Here is a 19991-nt window from a genome sequence, read left to right on the forward strand (position 1 = left end):
TTGGAGGCCAAGATGTCCTAACTTCGTCTGTCATACTTTGTACATATTGTCAGGAGGGACCAGTTGCTTGGTGAAGGATATCATGTTTGATAAGGTGGAGGGTTAGAGAAAAAGAAGAAGACGCTCAGTGAGATGGATTGGCCAAATGACAGCATCGATGGAATCAAGTGTGTCAACAGTAGTGAGGTTGGCCCAAGATCGGGCAGTGTTTTGTTCTGCTCTGCATAAGGTCACTATGGGTCGGTACCCACTCGATGGCACCTAACATATAGATATATATATTCCCCTCTGTGCAGAACTTTGAAACTACTTGATCAATTTATTGAATTAAAGTGGACCAAATGACCCTAAAAGACTTTACCATAATCAAATAAATGGGCCCCCAAAGTTCAGTTGTGTAAATTGTGGCACTACTTTTTTTGCATTGTTGATATACAAGGGGGCTAATACATTAAATCGTAAATGGCAAAATGGAATTGAGAGATAACAGGATTTTTTCATGAACTTTTTGAACCCCCTTCATAGTTTTTAAAATGACGTTCACTACGATGGGATCCAGTATGCGTACATTTCTTTCCTTCAAAATCTGGCAGTAACTTTATAATGTGTGTGTTTGTGTAAAGGTATTTGAAGTGGTGGAACGAGTAGAAGAGCTAAGAAGAAAGTGGCCAGTGGCATGGGGAAAATTAGATGATGGCAGTATTGGTGTGGTGACTCCATATGCTGACCAGGTGTTCCGGATACGTGCTGAGCTTCGAAAAAAGAGATTATCTGATGTCAATGTAGAAAGAGTGTTAAATGTTCAAGGTAAGTTTAATTGAAACGAATTAAGTCATTTAAATGCTTAAATCGTATAATGTGTTTAAATCTGATTTTTAATTATCAGAATCTATTTTTTCTGGACCAGAAATTAGGTATTCATTTCATACCAAATGTTTTGATGACAAATTTTGCAATTAAAGATCAAGCTCATTTCTATGTTAATATATTTTTATATCCAAATGAAAGAAACATAAACAAATGGGCTTTTCCATGCCTGTGGTGGTCTAGCTACCACACAACGTCTATATGCCGGAGCTACCATCACAGAAGCATGCGACATACACTGTTGTTGTTTCTCAGGGCGAATTTGTTCATAAAGATGTTTTTAAACTAAACTTTCACTGCCTTGCAAATTCAGTTCAAATGCATTTTTAAAGGCACAACTTGTGATTTCTAATCTATCTAGTTGCTGTAGAGCCCAAGTCAGACCTCCCTGAATCAATAGTTACCAGCAACTCTTTTAAATTGTCTTCTTCTAATTGATGTTGTTAAGTGCCATCAAGTCAGTTCTGACTCATAGCAACTCTGTATAGGGTTTCCAAGGAGCGGCTGGTGGCTTTGAGCTGCCAACTTTGTGGTTAGCAGTCCAGTGCTTATCCTACAGTGCCACACCAAGACTCCTTACATAATTAATTAATTATTGTAAAATCTGTGATTTTAAATATATGAAACAACACTCTTATTGTGAACGCTAAAAAAGAAGCCCAATGCAATGCCCTGATCATGGGGAAAAGAACAGCTTCCCTCTACCATGCAGTGTTCAGAGCACACAGAACCTGGGTAGTGCATCTTAGGTAGCACCCAAACAAGACCTCAGGTAGTTCAGGGTTAGACACTGCCTTTTGGCAGCTGGTAGTGAATAAAACAACTATGGTTGTTTGGCCTAGAAAAGAGAAAGGTATTATAACTTTTTCAAATATTTGGAAACTTGTCATAGAATAAGGGGATACATGTGTTAACTATCAGAAAGAACACAGGAAAAAAATGTACAAACTAGACTCCATAATGTTTTCCTTTGGATTCTGCTGTGTCTGCCCTGGATAGCCAGAGGCTAGATGAGCTTGCTTCAAGGAAAAGGACTTTGCACTGGGTCAGACTGTTTACTAGCTGATCTCTAAGATTGGTTCTGGCAATAACATTTTAAAAAATGCTTCAAAATGACCATCTTATGTCTTCCCCTTCACCCCCTCTCCTTTTTTTTTTTTTTTTAATAGGAAAGCAATTCAGAGTTTTGTTTCTTAGTACTGTACGTACAAGGCATACTTGTAAACATAAACAAACACCAATTAAAAAGAAAGAGCACCTGCTGGAAGATTCCACGGAGGACTTAGACTATGGTTTTTTATCTAACTACAAGCTTCTCAACACTGCCATTACAAGAGCACAGTCCCTGGTTGCTGTAGTGGGAGATCCCATTGCTTTGTGCTCTATTGGAAGATGCAGGTAATTATATGTTACTTACTGAGATACTAAAGGGGAAAATTAATTTACATCCCTATGTGTACATTTATCTGTGTGACCTCTTGGTTGATTAAAATCAGGGTTAGTTTTGCTCAGTTTTCAATGGGAACACAAAAGTATATGGCTTTGGGTCTGTTTCATTATATACATGATTGTGTATTAATTCATTTATTCATATATCCATTCATTTGTCATTCCCCAAATATTCCTTATTGCCTACTATGTACTAAGCCTACTATATACCCTGAGGATGTATCAGTGAACAATGTAGACAAAAATCTGTGCCCTTGTGGGGCTTACATTTCTTTGTGTTGTGGGGGGAGGGGTGATAAAGTAAGGAGAGAGACTGACAATCATCACAGTAAGGAAACACTGCATTGTGGGAGGCAAGTCCAAAGGAAAAGAGGTAGAGCACAGTAAGAGGGCTTGAAGTGATAAGGGTACAGTGGACTGACTGGTTTGTAGGTTTTTTTTTTTTTTTTAATATTGTGAATTGGGTGAAGTTTCTGGTCTATAGTTTTGAATAGTGTTATCAGGCTGGGCCTCACTGAGCAGTTGGTGTTGGCAGTGAGGGAGTGAGCTCTGGCTGTATCTTAGGCAAAGTGTACGTGAAGAAGAGAACAGCTAAGTACAAGGACCCCACGCTTGCTCTTGTGTGTCTACAGGTCTTTCCTGAAGACTAGATTTTGTGTAGGTATTTGTTTGCTTTCATGCCCCTGTTATTTTGGTTTCAATTTTTGATGAATTTCTTCCAGTAGACATTTCTCAAATCTCCTGTATATTTCATTAATCTGTAGGATTAATTTGATTAATCTGTAGTATCTTAAAATCATGGGGGTTAGAAGAGGGTGTTACTTTTCTATGAATAGAAATGTTCGTATTCAACAGATTTTAGTCCTAAGGAACTATTCTTAGTGAAATGTGGTCGGGATATCAACTTAAACTGAACATTTCTCATCATATAATTGTGATATAAATAAAATCTTAACCTTAGGAAGTTGTTATTATAAGACTTGGTTTTTGGAGTTTTGAAAAAGTATGAGAACTTTACATGCACATACAGTGCAGCAGAAATGATAATGATCAGACTTTTATGGAAAAGAGAGGAACACACTAGGGATTACTGAAAATTTTATTAAGTGTTCTTTTTAATACCTGTCAAAGTGACTTCAGAGTCAGTAGAAAGCATTGTAGACAGTCCTGAATATGCCTTGGGTAATTATTTCTTTTTGATATGTTAGAATGAAGGTAGACAGGGCTGTTAGGAAAAGACCCTCTTTAAACTAAGTTCTCTGTTGCAAAACAGACCTGGCAGCATTTTGTTGGCTGATTTCATGTGTCAGGAGAAAAATGATTTTGTTGGAAGGGAGACTATATGAGACCTTGAAGCTGCATGTATTAACATTTGTTGTTGTTGTTAAATGCTGTCAAGTTGGTTCCAACCCCTAGCAACCCTGTATATGGTTTCCAAGGAGTGGCTGGTGAGCTTGAACCGCTGACTTTGTGATCCAAATGACTTCCCAGTCCAGCATATTAGCCCACAGCGCCACACCAGGACTATTAGCATTTAAGACCCCCAAAAGGAAGTTAATATTGTTTATAAGGTAAAATCACTAACAAATGAATCAAGAGTTTAAGTTTATGGTTGCATTATGAAATAACCCTTTATTTAAAACAGCAACAAAACTTGAAGGCACATGTCTGACTTTTCTATAGATAAACAATTCTGTTATAAGATGCCATTAATTTTATTTATTTAAGATAGACTGCCATTCATTTCCAGTCATTAATGACCTCCCCCCAAAAAAAAAAAAAATTTTTTTTTTTTTTTAATTGGAGAATATAGAAGGGAGATTCAGAAAGTTTGTGGAAACTGGAATGAAAAGAGAATAGAATTTTCCATGAACCTTTTTTTTTTTTTCTTTTTTTCCCATGAACCTTTTGAAGCCCTCTTGAATTAGTTCTAGATCACAAATGAATAGAACTTAGTATGTTAAGAAACCTACTAATTTGACTTTCCTCCTAAAAATTTTGCTTTGGTTGTTTTGCTAGTTATTGAAAATGTTTTTGCTTAGAATACTGCTGTGGTATTATACCAGTTTTGTTTATATTTATTGCTTGTTAACTGAGAGAACATACATAGTTTGAGTAGAATTTAATATGTAGAAATATCATGTTGTTAAATGCCATCGAATCGGTTCCAACTCATAGCAACCCTGTATAGGGTTTCTGAGGAGTTGGTGGGTTTGAATCACTGACTTTTCAAGGCCATTCCCCTTTTCTTATTAGTCACATTATTCAATCAGCATCCTCTGACATGAACCCCTGCTTTCTTTGAGCAAATACTCGGCTATTTTCCCTAAACTCAGGCTGTCAGAATCATCTGAGCTAATTTTTAACCTCAAGCCAGCTTTACTGGTGGTTTTTCCTTCATATTCAGCTGGGGTATGTCAGAGATGGCCATTTACTTCATAAACTAAGCCACATATTTTTAGGGAGGGAAATATAGTGCATAGTGCCTAAATTCTCTGGTACTACTGTAACAGAAATACCGCACATGACTGGCTTTAACAAGCATAGCTTTAGTTTCTTGGAATTTAGGTGATTACCATTAGCTCTCTGGTTGCCGGTTCTATAGGAAGTCTTTGTCTCTGCTGTCTCTGGAGGAAGGTCCTTGTCTCTTCAGAGCTTGACATGTCTATTCTCTGGTCTCTGCTTGCTAATTTGCTTTTGTTGTTGTAAAGTGTCTTCAAGTCAGTTCCTCTATAGGGTTTCTAAAGAGCGGTTGGTGAGTTTGGACTGCCGACCTGCAGTTACAAGTCCAGTGCTTATCCTGTAGTGTCACACCAGGACTCCTAGCTTGCATATAATCTTTTAGTATGTCTCAGAAGAGATCAACTCACGATACATCCTACACTAATCCTTTCTCATTAGCTTAACAAAGGTTTGTTATTGTTATGTACCTTGCCATTCCAAATGGGACAGGGATATGTTTAGGTTGGAGTCCTGATGTGGTGCTGTTGGGTAAACACCAGACTGAAAAATCAGTTTGATGAACCTCACAGTCGGTGGTTCAAACTCACCACTTGCTACTTGGAAACCCTATACAGTTTCGCTGTAAGTTGGAACTGACTCGCTAGCTCATAGCAACAACGACGACAACAACATTTGGGTTGGAGGCGTTTCTGTGTGGCACTGTAGGACTGGTGTGGTGCTATAGGGTAAGCACTGGACTGCTAACTGCAAGGTTGGCAGTTCACACCCACCAGTCTTCTCCTTGGAGACCGTATGCATTGTTGCTATGAGTTGGAATCAACTTGGCATCATTTAACGACAACAACATTTGGGGACACAGTTCAGTCCATAACACAATATTGTTGTTAAGTGCCTTTGAGTCGGTTTTGACTCACAGTGACCTTGTATAGGGTTTCTACAGAGTGGCTGGTGGGTTTAAACCACTAATCTTGTGGTTTGTAGTCCAGTGCTTAACCTATAGCACCTGTTCAATCCATAACACATGGGTGGGGGGAGGGAGTAGGAGATTCATTTGTCTTATAGTGAAGTGGAAATTTCATTATCCATGTTAATAGGACACTTTAACTTGGCTCCAAATCCCTGAGTTGGTAATTGGAGCACATGGATATTTAAACATTACTTTTACTAATTTCAATAGAAATGCAACTTAAAATACAAGAAATCCCAGGGGATTTAATGTGATTCTTAGGCACTATAAAACTGGAGGAGTAAATTCTTGGTGGTTTGAATTCATTTAGATTTGTTTCCCCTCATTTGTTCTTTACAAAACACTAATATTGTATTTCCAACCATAATATTAAGTCCTATGCATATTATCCCAGATTAGAAGTCAGTCAGTTATATGTTCTTTTTTGTTTTAAAGTACTTTTAAATAGAAAATTTCTATTAACCTAACCAACAAATATTAATAGAGGACTGACAGCATTTTCCGTGCCTAGAGCTGGCTTAAGTGCCTGAAACACATTGCCTCGCTCGGTCATCCCAACAACTCTGTGGTGTGGGCATTTATTTGCGTTTTAAATGGGCAGGCTGGTACCGAAAGGTGAAATTACTCTCCAGAGTCTCATAGCTAGTAAGTGGTTCACTCGAATAGATGTCAGATTGACTTCAATACATGTGCTCTTCTTTCAGGGCTATCTTGCTTTTCCCAGGAGGTATGAATGCACATGAGTCAATCTGCCTAGAATGGGGAGAGGGGAAGAGGGCAGTTATATGTTGCCCAGCATTGGATTGGAGATAATGGACCTTCCCTGTAACTCAGTGAGATATAAACATATTTGATCTGTGTCTAGAGGTGTGTGTATATGTGTATGTACACACATGCACACACACACTCCTATGGTCTGAGAATATCAACTTGACTTTTCAGTGTTTTATCAGTGATCCTAAAAGTGAGATTCACTTAAAAACAAAAGCAAATGTTGCCTTTCTTACGGCGATTAAAGGAAGGTGATGGTTATTGTTAAGCAAGTTGGTCCTGACTCATAGCAACCCTGTTACAGGGTTTGCAAGGAGCAACTGGTGGGTTTGAACTACCAACCTTGCAATTAGCAATCTAGTGCTTATTTACCTTACAGTGCCACACCAGGACTCCTGGTTGTATCCTTTGAAATACCTCTGACCAACACTACTACTAGAAAACATTGTTAATCTAATAACACTGACATTTTGAGGAAGGGACTGAGAATTGGTGAAGCCTTTAAATGACTTTGGTGGTAAATTCTTATCTTTGTTCTGGATGTAGTTAAAACTCAAGTGATCTTCCAATTATATGTGTTCAGAAATGTCTCATAGAGCTACACACAGGGCTCCAGTGAAGGTATCAGGGAGTTAGGGCAGTGTGAATGGACTTTGAAAGAGTCTTCACTAAAATACGAAAGGAAGATTTTTCTATTAAAAAAGAAGAGGTTTTGAATGAAAAAAATCATAATAAACCATACTTGGCGAGTTTAGAAGTAAGAAATCAAAGTCACTTCAGTAGTAAAGTATATTAGTAGTAATAATGCTTGTCCCATTTTACACATGAGGTAGTAAAGGTCGAGAGAGAGAGAGGGAGAGAGAGGGAGAGAGAGGGAGAGAGAGGGAGAGAGAGGAGAGAGAGGAATTTTCCCAGAGTTACACATCAGCTGCAGGACAGAGATAGGCCTTATACCCCAGCTGTCTGGTTCTGGATTCAATGGTCTTTGACCAATTTGCTATAGCAGTGTTGTTGTTAAGTGCCATCAAGTCAGTTCTAATGCACAGGGACCCTGTATAGGGTTTCTGAGGAGCAACTGGTAGGTTTGAATTGCTGATCTTGGGTTTGCAGTTCAATGGTGGTCCTACAGCGCCACACCAGGAGCCCATTCCCATAGCAATAGTACAGTCAAAAGGTAAGTCAGATTTCAAATGTCAATGTCAGATTTGTTTTGGAACGAGTTCAACTTGATTAATTTACTATGTTTAGTGTAGATTGTTGTTATGTGCCATGGAGTTGGTTATGACTCATAGAGACCCCGTACAGGGTTTCCGAGGCTGTAAATCTTTACGGGGGCAGAAAGCCTCATCTTTCTCCCGTGGAACAGCTGGTAGTTTCAAACTGCTGACCTTGCGGTTCACAGCCTGATTCGTAACCACTACGCTACCAGAGCCCTTCATTCTTCTTGGATCAACTATCAACACTTGCGGAAGCAGCGGTCAAGAGATCAGATTTGCATTGGGCAAATCTGCTGCACAGGAACTTTTTAAAGTATTGAAGAGCAGAGACGTCAGCTTGAGGACTAAGGTGCGCCTGACCCAAGCCATGGTATTTTCAATAGCCTCATATGGATGCGAAAGCTGGACAGTGAATAAGGAAGATCATAGAAGAATTGATGCCTTTGAGTTGTGGTATTGGAGGAGAATACTGAAAATGCCATGGACTGCCAAAAGAACCAATAGATCTGTTTTGGAAGAAGTGCAGCCAGAGTGCTCCTTGGAGGCCAAGATGGCTAAGCTTCATCTCTCATACTTTGGACATATTGTCCGGAGGGAACGGTTGCTGGAGAAGGATGTCATGCTGGGTAAGGTGGAGGGTCAGAGAAAAAGGGGAAGAACCCTAATGAGATGGATTGCCCAGGTGGCATCATTGATGGCGTCAAGTGTGGCGGCGGTAGTGAGGTTGGCCCAGGATTGGACATTGTTTCATTCTGCTGTGCATGGGGTCGCTATGAGTCGGTTCCGACTTGATGGCACCTGACCACAACAAGTGTAGATTGGGAGTGGGGGAGCGCAGTGACTCTGTGGCCCCTCTGTGAGACAAACACATGGTTTTCCGCTCCCACAAAGAAATCCTCACAGGGTTGCTATGAGTCGGAATTTACTTGATTGCACTTGACAACAACAAAAGTGTTAGATGGGGTCCTTTGGCTTGAAGTCTGTTCCTTGGAGATATCTGGGATCTTGTAGAGCAAGACTATCCTTGAGCTGTTTTCAGCTTCTTGTGAAGTATGAGGTTGTGTGAAGGAGTTGTGTGAACCGAGTGTTCCTTCAAGTCCTGTTTGCTGCAGCCCAGGTCAGGAGGGGGAAGTAGAGGAGCAGCAGGGTATGGAGTTTAAAAAGATGGCCAACAAGAGAGCATGTTTTAGTGACGTATCTCTGTCAGCTGTGAGTACAGATAGGTTGTGAAGAAGTAGTATTAAGACTTGAGAAATAGTAAAAGCCAATCCGTTCTCTCCTTATTGCTTTGTTTTGGTTTGTTTAGTGACGTATCTCTGTCAGCTGGTTGTGAAGAAGTAGTATTAAGACTTGAGAAATAGTAAAAGCCAATCCGTTCTCTCCTTATTGCTTTGTTTTGGTTTGTTTTAGTGACGTATCTCTGTCAGCTGTGAGTACAGATAGGTTGTGAAGAAGTAGTATTAAGACTTGAGAAATAGTAAAAGCCAATCCGGTCTCTCCTTATTGCTTTGTTTTGGTTTGTTTTAAAGTTCAGCACAAATAACCAACAGCACTCAAACTGATATTAAATCTATTCGATGAAAAAGCTTCATTTTGAGTATGTTGTTGTTAAGTGCTATCAAGTCAGTTCTGACCCATAGCGACCCTGTATAGGGTTTCCAAGGAGCAGCTAGTGAGCTTGAACCACTGACCTTGCAGTTCAAATGACTTTGCCATCTGAAGCATTAGCCTACAGCGCCACCTTTTGAATGTATCCTGTAAGAAATAATGTATCCTGTATAATTATGTCTGTAAGTATTTATATAGTTGGATACTGTGGCTGTTTTTATCACAAGGGTGGGAAAGTGTGTGGAGTTTAGATCCTAAGTGCTATACTAAAGAGTCATCTCAGGTATCAGACTATGAGAAGAAACTTGATTCCTTCAGAGGTGTTGTTGACTGTAAAAGTAAAGGACAGATTTTCACTGCATTGGTCGGCAATATACAATTTCTATGATTGCATGCCTGCATGTCTTGTGGTCAGAAATACATACTGACTATTTTATAGTATTTTTATTTTTCCTGTTGCTTACATGTAGGATTCAACATTTTCTTGGGCCATTTCTTAAATTCATCTTTAAAATTTTGTAAAATGTGGTGGAAGACAGATATAAGAGAAAAACATAATTGGAAATCTGCAAGTTTTATGACTATACTAATAACCCAATTCCCATTCATATACTAACTTTGATAATATAAACCTTTGCATTTATGCGTCTTGAAGCCGTCTTGATTACCGCTGTCCATCTGGACATAAGGGTACCAACTTGGGAAGAAACCATATCACATATCTTTTATAGCATAGTAGCACATTATTTGAACCTCATATTAAACATAGGTATGCATATTTCTAATAGTCATTTAAAATTTAAAACTTACTCTGTGTTGTCTTTTGTCATATATATTTAATATTTTAATACTTGCAGATCTATTTTCAAACCCTTAGGAGAACAGTATGCAGTTGTATTAATAAGCTTTGAATGTTGTTTGTCTCCCTGAATATTTATTCACTTGATCAGAAACAAATAACGTTAAAATCAGCCTTTTAATTTCCTGTATTTTTCACAACTCATTTAACTCTTTGAACTCAATTAATGCTGCAAGTCATCATTTGTGACAAGCATCTGCTCCTAAGAGACAACAGCTGGTTATTTCTCTATGATCTTCTTGAGCATTACCTGCCTCGTGGCTCAAACTTGTGTCAATTTGGCATTTCTTAGTCATCCAAGAACCGTTTCACTTGGGTTTATTTGCAGGTTACTTTGGCCCCATAATTCAGTTAATTTTAAAAGATGTACATACAAGAGTATCCCTAGAGGCAGATAACTTCTGTAAAATGAGTTATCATTAGTACAAATCCTTGTTTATATGGGTAACATGAAACATGATTCTGAACTAGCACGAACATTGACCATGTTAACTTACACTGGTTAGCCAGAATTACTTGAGAGACTTATTGTGTACTACCACAATAAGGAGCTCTGGTAGCATAGTGGTTACAAATCGGACTACTAACCTCAAGGTCAGCAGTTCGAAATTACCAGCTGTTCCATGGGAGAAAGATGAGGCTTTCTGCTTGCGTAAAGAGTTACAGCCTCAGAAACCTTGTACAGGGTCACTATGAGTTTGGAGTCCTGGTGTGGTGCTGTGGGCTAATGCGACAGACTGCAAAGTCATTTGAACTGCAAGATCGGTGGTTCAAGATCACCAGTTGCTCCTAGGAAACCCTATACAGGGTTTTTATGGATCAGAATCGACTCAACGGCACTTAACAACAACAACAGCACAACACCAGGCATGACTGTCATTACAGAATCAAACATCTGAGATCTTGTGATTTGATAGAATGATTATACATACCTAAATCACACCGAAGTGAATGTTGGATTTAAAAATTTGAGGTAGGGAAGCGGTGGGTAGGAAATTCAAAATTATCTATAGATGCCGATGTTCATTTCTGTAATCTCATGAACTGAAGTTGTAAGCAATCTTTTCCATTTTTTTCTATAGGAAATTTTGGGAGCGGTTTATTGCCCTATGTCATGAAAATAATAGCCTGCATGGAATCACTTTTGAGCAGATCAAGGCTCAGTTAGAGGCTTTGGAACTCAAGAAGACGTATGTGCTGAACCCACTGGCACCTGAATTTATTCCTCGGGCTCTACGACTACAGCATTCAGGAAATGGCAGCAAACAGCAGCAGTCACCACCCAAGGTAACACTCCTGTCATGTCACTGAGAGGGCCACAGGGGGAGAAAGGGCACAAGTGTCAAGCATTTGCTGGGCTGTGAAGGACTTGAAGTTTATGTTTGGTAGAAAACACAGTTTCTTCAAGGAACTTGTTTAGATTTGGACATGTATGTGAGATCACAGTGTTTCAACCCCAAACCAAACCCATTGCTGTTGAGTCTGTTTGAAACCATAGCAACCCTGAAGAGCAGAGTGCAAGTGCTGCACATGGTTTCCGAGGCCGTAGTCCCTACAGAAGCAGATGATCACATTCTTTCTCATGGAGCAGCTTGGGGATTTGAACCAGCCACCCCTTTCAGTTAGAAGCAGAGAGCTTAACCATTGTATCACCAGGGCTCCTACATAGTGTTTGTTTTTGATGTTGTTAAGTGCCATTGAGTTAGTTCCAACTAGCCACCCTGTATAGGGTTTCCGAGGAGTGACTGATGGGTTTGAACTACTGACCTTGCGGTTCAAACAGACCGTGTTTATCCTGCAGTTCACACTCATGTTTAATGTACTTTTGTCGTTGTTGTAGTTAAGTACATTGAGTCAGTTCTGACCCATAATGACCCTGTATAGGGTTTCCAAGGAGCAGCTGGTGAGCTTGAACCACCGACCTTGCAGTTCAAATGGCGTTTGATATACTAATCACCCTCAAAAAGTTTTTAAATACCTGAATTATTCTGGTGTACTTCATATATTATAACTTTCTAGTCCTCTGGTTTTGGTAAAATGTGAGTAGAGCACAACAGTTTTAAAGAGTATCACACTCATTAAAGCATATACTTGCAGCTTCCTGTTTGTAGAGAATTATGTTATAGTAACCATATCTGTCTGTATACAGAAAATGATTCTAACTATAATGGGTCTACAGTGACCCATTCATTTCAAGTGGTATTTGACATAGTGAGAAGATTTGGCGAGTTCTTAAAGATGGTTTTAATTGATATTGACCTATATTTGTTGTAAGAGGTGCGAAGGAGGGGGATCAAGTCCATATCTACTTTTGGACCATTCTTTTTCTGGACAGAGACAGCCGGCATATTTGCTAGAGTGCCTGAAAAAAGGAACACTTATCTAGAACACTTATTTAGAAAAGAAAGTTATGAGAATGGCATGTTGAATATTTGTTCTAGCTTTTTGTGTGTATTTATAATCATCAGTGTGGTGATGTTTAAGGCTTCATCTTTTTAACATGTAAACTCTGAAGTATATGATATAACTAAAGGTTTAATATTTTTTATTTATATTTATATGTACTTATTTATTGCTAAATAGGTATTTCACTGGGAAGAAAACTACTTTCTGCGTTAATATACTGGTGTATATTCTTCGTTTAATAATAATAATAAAAAGGACCTAACGTGCTATGCTTTAGTAATCTGGCATTCTTAGGGGTCTAGACATTTTACATAAATGAAAATACAAAATTGCTAGGGGACCCAGCGGCAAGTTGTCCATGCTAACTCCTAATCACCTCACTCATAGTAAAGGACACATTTCATGGGTGTTGGTAGACACGGCATGCAGATAACACGTTGCCTGTCCTCATTCTGCTTCATCATCCGGCGCTTTCTGTGGGCAATGGCGAGAAACTTTGCTGAAATGCTCGTTTCATTTGTACACACTATGAAAACGATTCAGAAGATAGATACTGTTCAGAAGGGAACTCTGAAAAGCCTGTAACATTATCTTACAGATTTTAGTTTGTTAGTTGTGTGTTACCACTTACATCTAGCTGCTAATATTTTGTCTCGCTTTCCAGTCATGAGAAAACATTGTTGGTCGTGTTCACCTTAGTAGCCTCAGTGCCAGGGGTGAACATTGTAGAGGACCCTTAGAAAACATTTGTTGAATGAATAATTGGGGAAAAAGTGAATGAATGAAAAAATAAATATTTAAATTAATGAATGATTGAATAAAAAGATAGCCCTCAAAAAACTAGATGCTCTGAAGTACATTTTTATATTAAAAAACTTTGCTTTAATTAGTATTCTACCAAAAATAGTTACACTTCTGAGTTTTATTAGTAAACATTTAGAGTTATTTTTATGGGGTTATTTTTTATCTTACTGCTATATTATTTGCTTTGTTTACAAACTACCAGAGATTGTATTTTGTGTAGACTAAGTACCCTTAATGCTCTACATGGTAAATCAGTATGCACTAGAGGATGGTATGCTGTTTGAACTGTACACAGTATGTAAGTACTCTTGCAGGTATACCATTACCTTTGAGATGATAGGCCCTAAGCACAACACTTAGACAGCTAATGGATATTGTTTGACATGCGCTCAGTGTTTCAGCATCATTACCTAGACTTGGTGACTTTCTGTATAAATTTCCCTATTCCTGCTGTAACGACTTAGTACAAACCTAGCAGCTTGAAACAATAGAGATTATTGTATAACAGTTCTATATATCAGAAGTCTGGTTGGTTTTGACTGGTTTCCCTGCTGAGTTTCACAAAGCTAAAATCAGGGTGTTAAAGGATTGTGCTCTTATCTGGAAGCTCTGGGAAGGATCTACTGCCAGGCTCATGGCAGGTTCTTGGCAGAATCCAGTTGCTTGTGGTTTTGTAGGACTGCAGTTTCTGTCTCCCTGCCAACTATCAACCAGGGGTCTTCCTTAGCTCCTAGAGGACGCCCTCCAATCCTCACATGGGACTTCTATGTCGCAGAATCTGCAACAGCATGGAATCCTCCCCTTGTATGGAATCTCTCTGCCTTCCCCCTCCAGTGCATCTCTCCATTCCCTGACTCCAGCCAGAGAACTTTCTCTGCTTTTAAAAGCTCAGGTGACTATACTGGGTCTAGCCAGTTTATGGAGTCCTGGTGTGGCGCTGTGGGTTAATGCTGTGAACTGCAAAGTCGATTTGAACTGCAGGGTCGGCGGTTCAAGCTCACCAACTGCTCCTTGGAAACCCTATACAGGGTCACTATGGGTCAGAACTAACTTGATGGCACTTAACAACAGCAACATTATGCAGCATATCCTATGCAGGATAATGTTGCTTAGTAAGGCCCACACCCTCACCTACATTTGCAAAGCCCCTTTCCTTGTAGAGTAAAATATTTTCACAGTTCTAGAGATTGGAGCATGGGCATCGATGTGGGACCATTCTGTCTACCACCCTCTTCAACTAAATCGCTGTTTGTTCCACATGCTGCTGCACACCTGCCCCTGGTTGATAAGCTGTTAGCATGGTAGTGTGGTACATTTGGAGGCTAAGAAATCTGAGTGGTTTGTTATCCTCTTAGAACTGGTGAGGTCACTGGCTCTTCTTCCTCTGTCAGCATATCTGCCACTGGCTGCTCCTGTTGTCACTTCTAATTGCTTATGCTCTCTTCTCCTCACCCATTATGCCATTTTCTTCTTTTCATTTTTTTTCTCCTTTCTCCTGCCAGCTTTTTCTGTCCCTTTTCTGTTTCCCAGAAGTCTGCTGTTTTCATAATCAGTGCCAATCACTGTAAACATCTCTTCTGGTTAATAGGCCATCGACGATTCTTTTTGGTTATTATCTTTCTGACTTTTTTAGAGTTAGACCTTACCTGCCCTTGTGTACCCTTAGTGTGTGTTTAGTCAGTGGAAAGAAAAAGACATTTTTTAAAAGCCCAGAATTTCACAAGTCCTGGGGGGGAAAGCATATCTACTCTTGGAGGGAGAGAACAAAGAAACTTGTGAGCATATGTGCGATGCAGAGTCTACAATTTGTCTTCATATTTCTAAAGTTACTTTTTAAGAACAGGAATGAAAACTTTTACTTCCTCATGAAAGTGTCGTGTTCTCACTGCATATAGGAATATGCATGTTTACACATAGTACACATTTTAAGTGAATAAGGAATACCATAGAAGAATTGATGCTTTTGAGTTATAATGTTGGAGGAGAATATTGAAAGTACTATGGGCTGCCAAAAGAACCAACAGATCTGTATTGGAAGAAGTGCAGCCAGAGTGCTCCTTGGAGGCCAGGAAGGCCAAACTTCATCTCTCATACTTCAGACATTTGTCAGGAGGAACCAGTCACTGGAGAAGGATATCATGTTTGGTAAGGTGGAGGGTCGGAGAAAAAGAGGAAGACCCCCAATGAGATGGATTGGCAAAGTGGCAGCAGCGATGGGCTCAAGTGTGACAACAATTGTGAGGTTGGCCCAGGATGGGGCAGTATTTCGTTCTGTTGTGCTTAGGGTCACTACGAGTCAGTATCAACTAAATGGCACCTAACAACAACAACATACATTTTAAGAGTCTTGGTGTGACACTGTAGGATAAGCACTGGACTAGTAACCTCAAGGTTGGCAATTCAAACCCATGAACCGCTCTCGGAAACCCTATACAGTGTTGCTATGTGTTAAAACTGACCTAACAGCACCCAACAACAGTAACAACATAACATTTTAAAGTGCTGAAATGTGTAACCTAAAAATGTGAAAAAAGGAAGTATTACTAATAATCAGTAAGGAGCTCTGATAGCGTAGTGGTTATGAGTTGAGCTGCAAACCTTAAGGTCAGCAATTCGAAACTACTAGCTGTTCCACAGGAGAAAGATGAGGCTTTCTGCTCCCGTAAAGATTTACAGCCTCGGAAACCCTGTACAGGGTCGTTATGAGTCGGAACTGACTCCATAGCACATAACAACAACAACTAATAATCAGTAAACCTAAAAATGTGAAAAAAGGGAATACTACTAATGACCAGTAATACTCCTTTTTTTCCACATTTTTAGGTTACACATTTCAGTACTTTAAGATGTATATTGTTGTTACTGTTGTTGGTGGGTCAGTTTCAACACATAGCAACCCTGTATAGGGTTTCTGAGAGCTGCTGGTGGGTTTTAGCTGGTAACCTTGAGGTTACTAGTCCAGTGCTTATCCTTCAGTGGTGTGGCGCTGTAGGTTAATGCACTAGACTGCAAAGCCATTTGAACTGCAAGGTCAGCCGTTCAAGCCACTAGCCACTCCTAGGAAACCTATACAGGGTCGCTATAGGTTGGAACTGACTTGATGGCACTTAACAATAACAACAACACTGATTATTAAATGCTACTTTAATTATTTTTGGTTAGTCTTTCATTACTTTTTCTGTGGTTGTTAAGTGCTGCTGAGTCGGTTCCAACGTATAGCGACCCTGTATAGGGCTTCCAGGGAGCGGCGGGTGAGTCCAGTACTTTATCCCACAGTACCACAACCAGGACTCCTTATCCATGTTGTTGTGAACTGCTGCCACCTCATATGCATGTGAAAGCTAGACAATAACTAAGGAAGGCAGGAGAAGAATTAATGCCTTTGAGTTGTGTTGTGTGCGACGAATACCGGAAGTCCCATGGACTACCAGAAGAACAATCAACTGTGTCTTGGAAGAAGTACAGCCGGGAATGCTCCTAAGAAGCGAGGGTGGCAAGACTTGGTCTCATTTACTTTGGACATGTTATCAGGAGGGAGCAGTTTGTGGAAAAAGACATGGTTGGCAAAGTTGAGGGTCATTGGAAAAGACACCCCAGGACCTCGAGATGGATTAGCACTGCAGCAGTGGGCTCAAGCTGACCAGTGATTGTGAGGACGGCACAGGGACCCAGCGCGCTGTCATTCTGTTGTGTTTAAGGCCAACTGTGTCGGAACCAATCCTACAGGCTTGCCAGGAGCATCAACACCATATACATCATACTATGCGTAGTCCTTATACCTTATTTTTACTTTGAAAGTATGTCTTAGATATTTTTGCATGTCTGTAAGTATATGAAGGGACTTTAAAAGTTTGTGGAAAAATTCCACTGTCTTTAATATTCTCATTTACTAATGTCATTTTTTTAAAACAAATATAAAATTTTAATCATATGCTTTAAAATAAGTTGAAATCGTTGAGGAATGTAGCATCACACGCATTCTGTGTCCAATGGCCTTAGCAGGAAGGTTGCTTCGGAATTTGGCATGAAGTATGCCACTGTTTCTATGGAAGTGAATTACCTTTCCGCAGAAGACTCTGGCCAGGAGTCACTGTGCTGGTCTTTGCTTTGTGCGTATAAGCATATCTCTTGCCTAAATAGAATTCAGTTTCATCTTGAGCATAAACACTTTCTATTTAAGAAGAACTGTGGCCACCCTTTGGTTCCAGAGACCAAACTGGCCTTGGACCCTAACCCTCCAGGCATAGCTGCTGATTTTGAAGTCCTGTTCCCAGCAGACCTCCACAAACTCCAAGGTGGCAGAAAGAGCTAATGTTTTTATTTTCAAAAACAAACTTGTAATTGCAGTGTAACATTCATGCTGTAATTTCTCACTAGATGTAAAGCCTGCTATATCCTTGCAAAATAAACCTGCCGGTGTCACTAACACTTAAGCCAAGAAATGGAGCATCGCCAATACTCCAGAAGTCCCCGTTGAACCAGTCGTAACCACAGCTCCTTCTCCTTCCGACCCTCCACACATACAGGGGGGCCACTCTCTTAGATCATGACTTGACAGATTGTTTTTACCTAATTTTGATCTGTTTAAACATGAAATCATAGGCATGTGTTCTTTTGTACTTCTTTTACTGAAAATTAAGTTTGCGTGATTTATCCATGTTGTTTATGTCACAGTGGAACGTACATTCACATTTTGTATGCTGTAGCCCGTGATTAATGTAGGTTATGCGTTTTGGCGGGGATGCCACAGCGGTGATGCTGTACATGTCTAAGTGCATAGTCAGGAGGTTCTGAGCTGATTCATCCCTCCTCAGGGATGCTACAGTCTGTCGCTTGACTAAGATGGTGCCTGCTGTAAAGAGGTTAGTAAATAACCATTTTGTAAATGTCCTATTTTTCAAGTATTATCCATTCGTTTTGGCACCCATGAGTGATTTGTTAGTGAACTGATTGTTGCTGTGATGGTTGTCAGCTCGTCATTTTTCTAGAATGTCTTTTGTATTTATTAGTTAGAATTCTCCCATAAGGTAGAGCTTTCCCTTCTCCAGTTACACAGTGCTATTCTCCTCAATAGATTTGAATCCAGTGCTATCATTGTTTCCTTCTTTTGATGTTCCAGTTCCCCGAGAGTTGATCAGTGGGCATGCCCTCAGCAGCCTTGTTTACTTTTGACACGTCTCTAGCATTCTTTGGTCAATCCTTAATGTGAAAAATCCAAAATACTTCAGATCCCTCTTAACACTTTTCCTTTCCCATTCCTCGTGTCTTTATTTCTTCAAGGAGCCTTGGTTCATTTTAGTGGAAGATCATACTGAGAAACCCAAGATTTAGGTAGTGGGTATGCTCATTGCTTCTAGGCCCTTTTAAAGGACAGAGCTAGGGGGTAAATATTTATATACCTCGTCCAAAAACCAAACCAAACCAAACCAATCCAAACCCACTGCTGTTGTGATGATTCCAATTCACAGTGAGTCTGTAGGTCGAGTAAGCTGCTGTTTTCATGTGCCGAGAATATAAATGTTTACCAGAGCAGGAAGCCTCATCTTTTACCCACTGTGTGCCTACATACATATATATCTGTTTGTGTATTTATCTACCTAATCGAAAGCAATTATTTTCCACTAATATTTCCAGTTCTGATCTAATACTGTAGGATTGATTCTAGACTTCCTACTTACCATATTTTTAATTCCCTTCACTAATGGTGAGAAAGAAAGATACGTTGAGAATGTATATCATTTACCTATTTACTCAATTGTTGTTGTTGTTAAGTGCCTTCTAGTTGGTTCTGACTCAGCAACCCTGTATAGGATTTCCATGGAACGGCTAGTAGATTTGAACTGCCAACCTTGCCATTCAAACCGACTTTGCTGTTCAGTGCTTATCTTACAGCACCACACCATTTACTCAGTGTAATTGTTAAGTTCTGTCAACTCAGTTCCCGCTCATAGTGACCCTGGATAGGGTTTGTAGGAGCGACTGGTAAGTTTGAACTGCCAGCTTTGCAGTCCAGAGCATTAACATGCAGTTCCACACCAGGACTCCGATACCCTTATGTAAATGTATCATCCAGCCATTTGGATCATCTCCTTGATGTGGACCTACTGGCTCCTACCACATGGCACTTTTCTGGTCCCGGTATTGCCAAACATACTGGTTGAGTCCTTAGCTCTAGTGAATACCAGGGTAAGTCAAAAAGTATTGTTACTAGTAGGGTTCTAGTTGATACACGAATGGATTGATGTCAAACAAAATGTGTTTACACATGGCTCTGTGATCGGCGCATGACTGTAGAGAGTTATCTCAGGAATTCTCTTGTCTGAGTCTTGTTGTTATTGTTATTAAGTGCTGTCGAGGTGGTTCTGATTCAGAGTGACCCCAAATAGGGTTTCCAAGGAATGGCTGGTGGGTTTGAACTGCCGACCTTGCAGTCTGGTGATTATCCTACAGTGTCACACTTGTTGTTGTTGTTGTTGTGAAGTGCTGTTGAGTCAGTTCCGACCCATAGTGACCCTGTATAGGGTTTCCAAGGAGCAGCTGGTGAGCTTGAACTGCCAACGTTGCAGTTCAAATGGCTTTG

General features: G+C 39.9%; 1 protein-coding gene across 2 annotated transcripts in view; it reads left to right on the top strand.

The window, feature by feature from the left end:
* Positions 1 to 19991, top strand: part of HELZ (helicase with zinc finger) — a 248474-nt gene that overhangs the window by 150133 nt on the left and 78350 nt on the right. For both annotated transcript variants that reach the window (XM_006833595.1, XM_006833594.1), the window contains exons 22-24: positions 624 to 807; positions 2037 to 2265; positions 11284 to 11488. In XM_006833595.1, the coding sequence (XP_006833658.1) occupies positions 624 to 807; positions 2037 to 2265; positions 11284 to 11488 (618 nt within the window). The remainder of the gene's footprint in view (positions 1 to 623; positions 808 to 2036; positions 2266 to 11283; positions 11489 to 19991) is intronic.

This window comes from Chrysochloris asiatica, unplaced genomic scaffold, assembly GCF_000296735.1.
Source record: "Chrysochloris asiatica unplaced genomic scaffold, ChrAsi1.0 scaffold00007, whole genome shotgun sequence".
NCBI classification, from domain to species: domain Eukaryota; kingdom Metazoa; phylum Chordata; class Mammalia; order Afrosoricida; family Chrysochloridae; genus Chrysochloris; species Chrysochloris asiatica.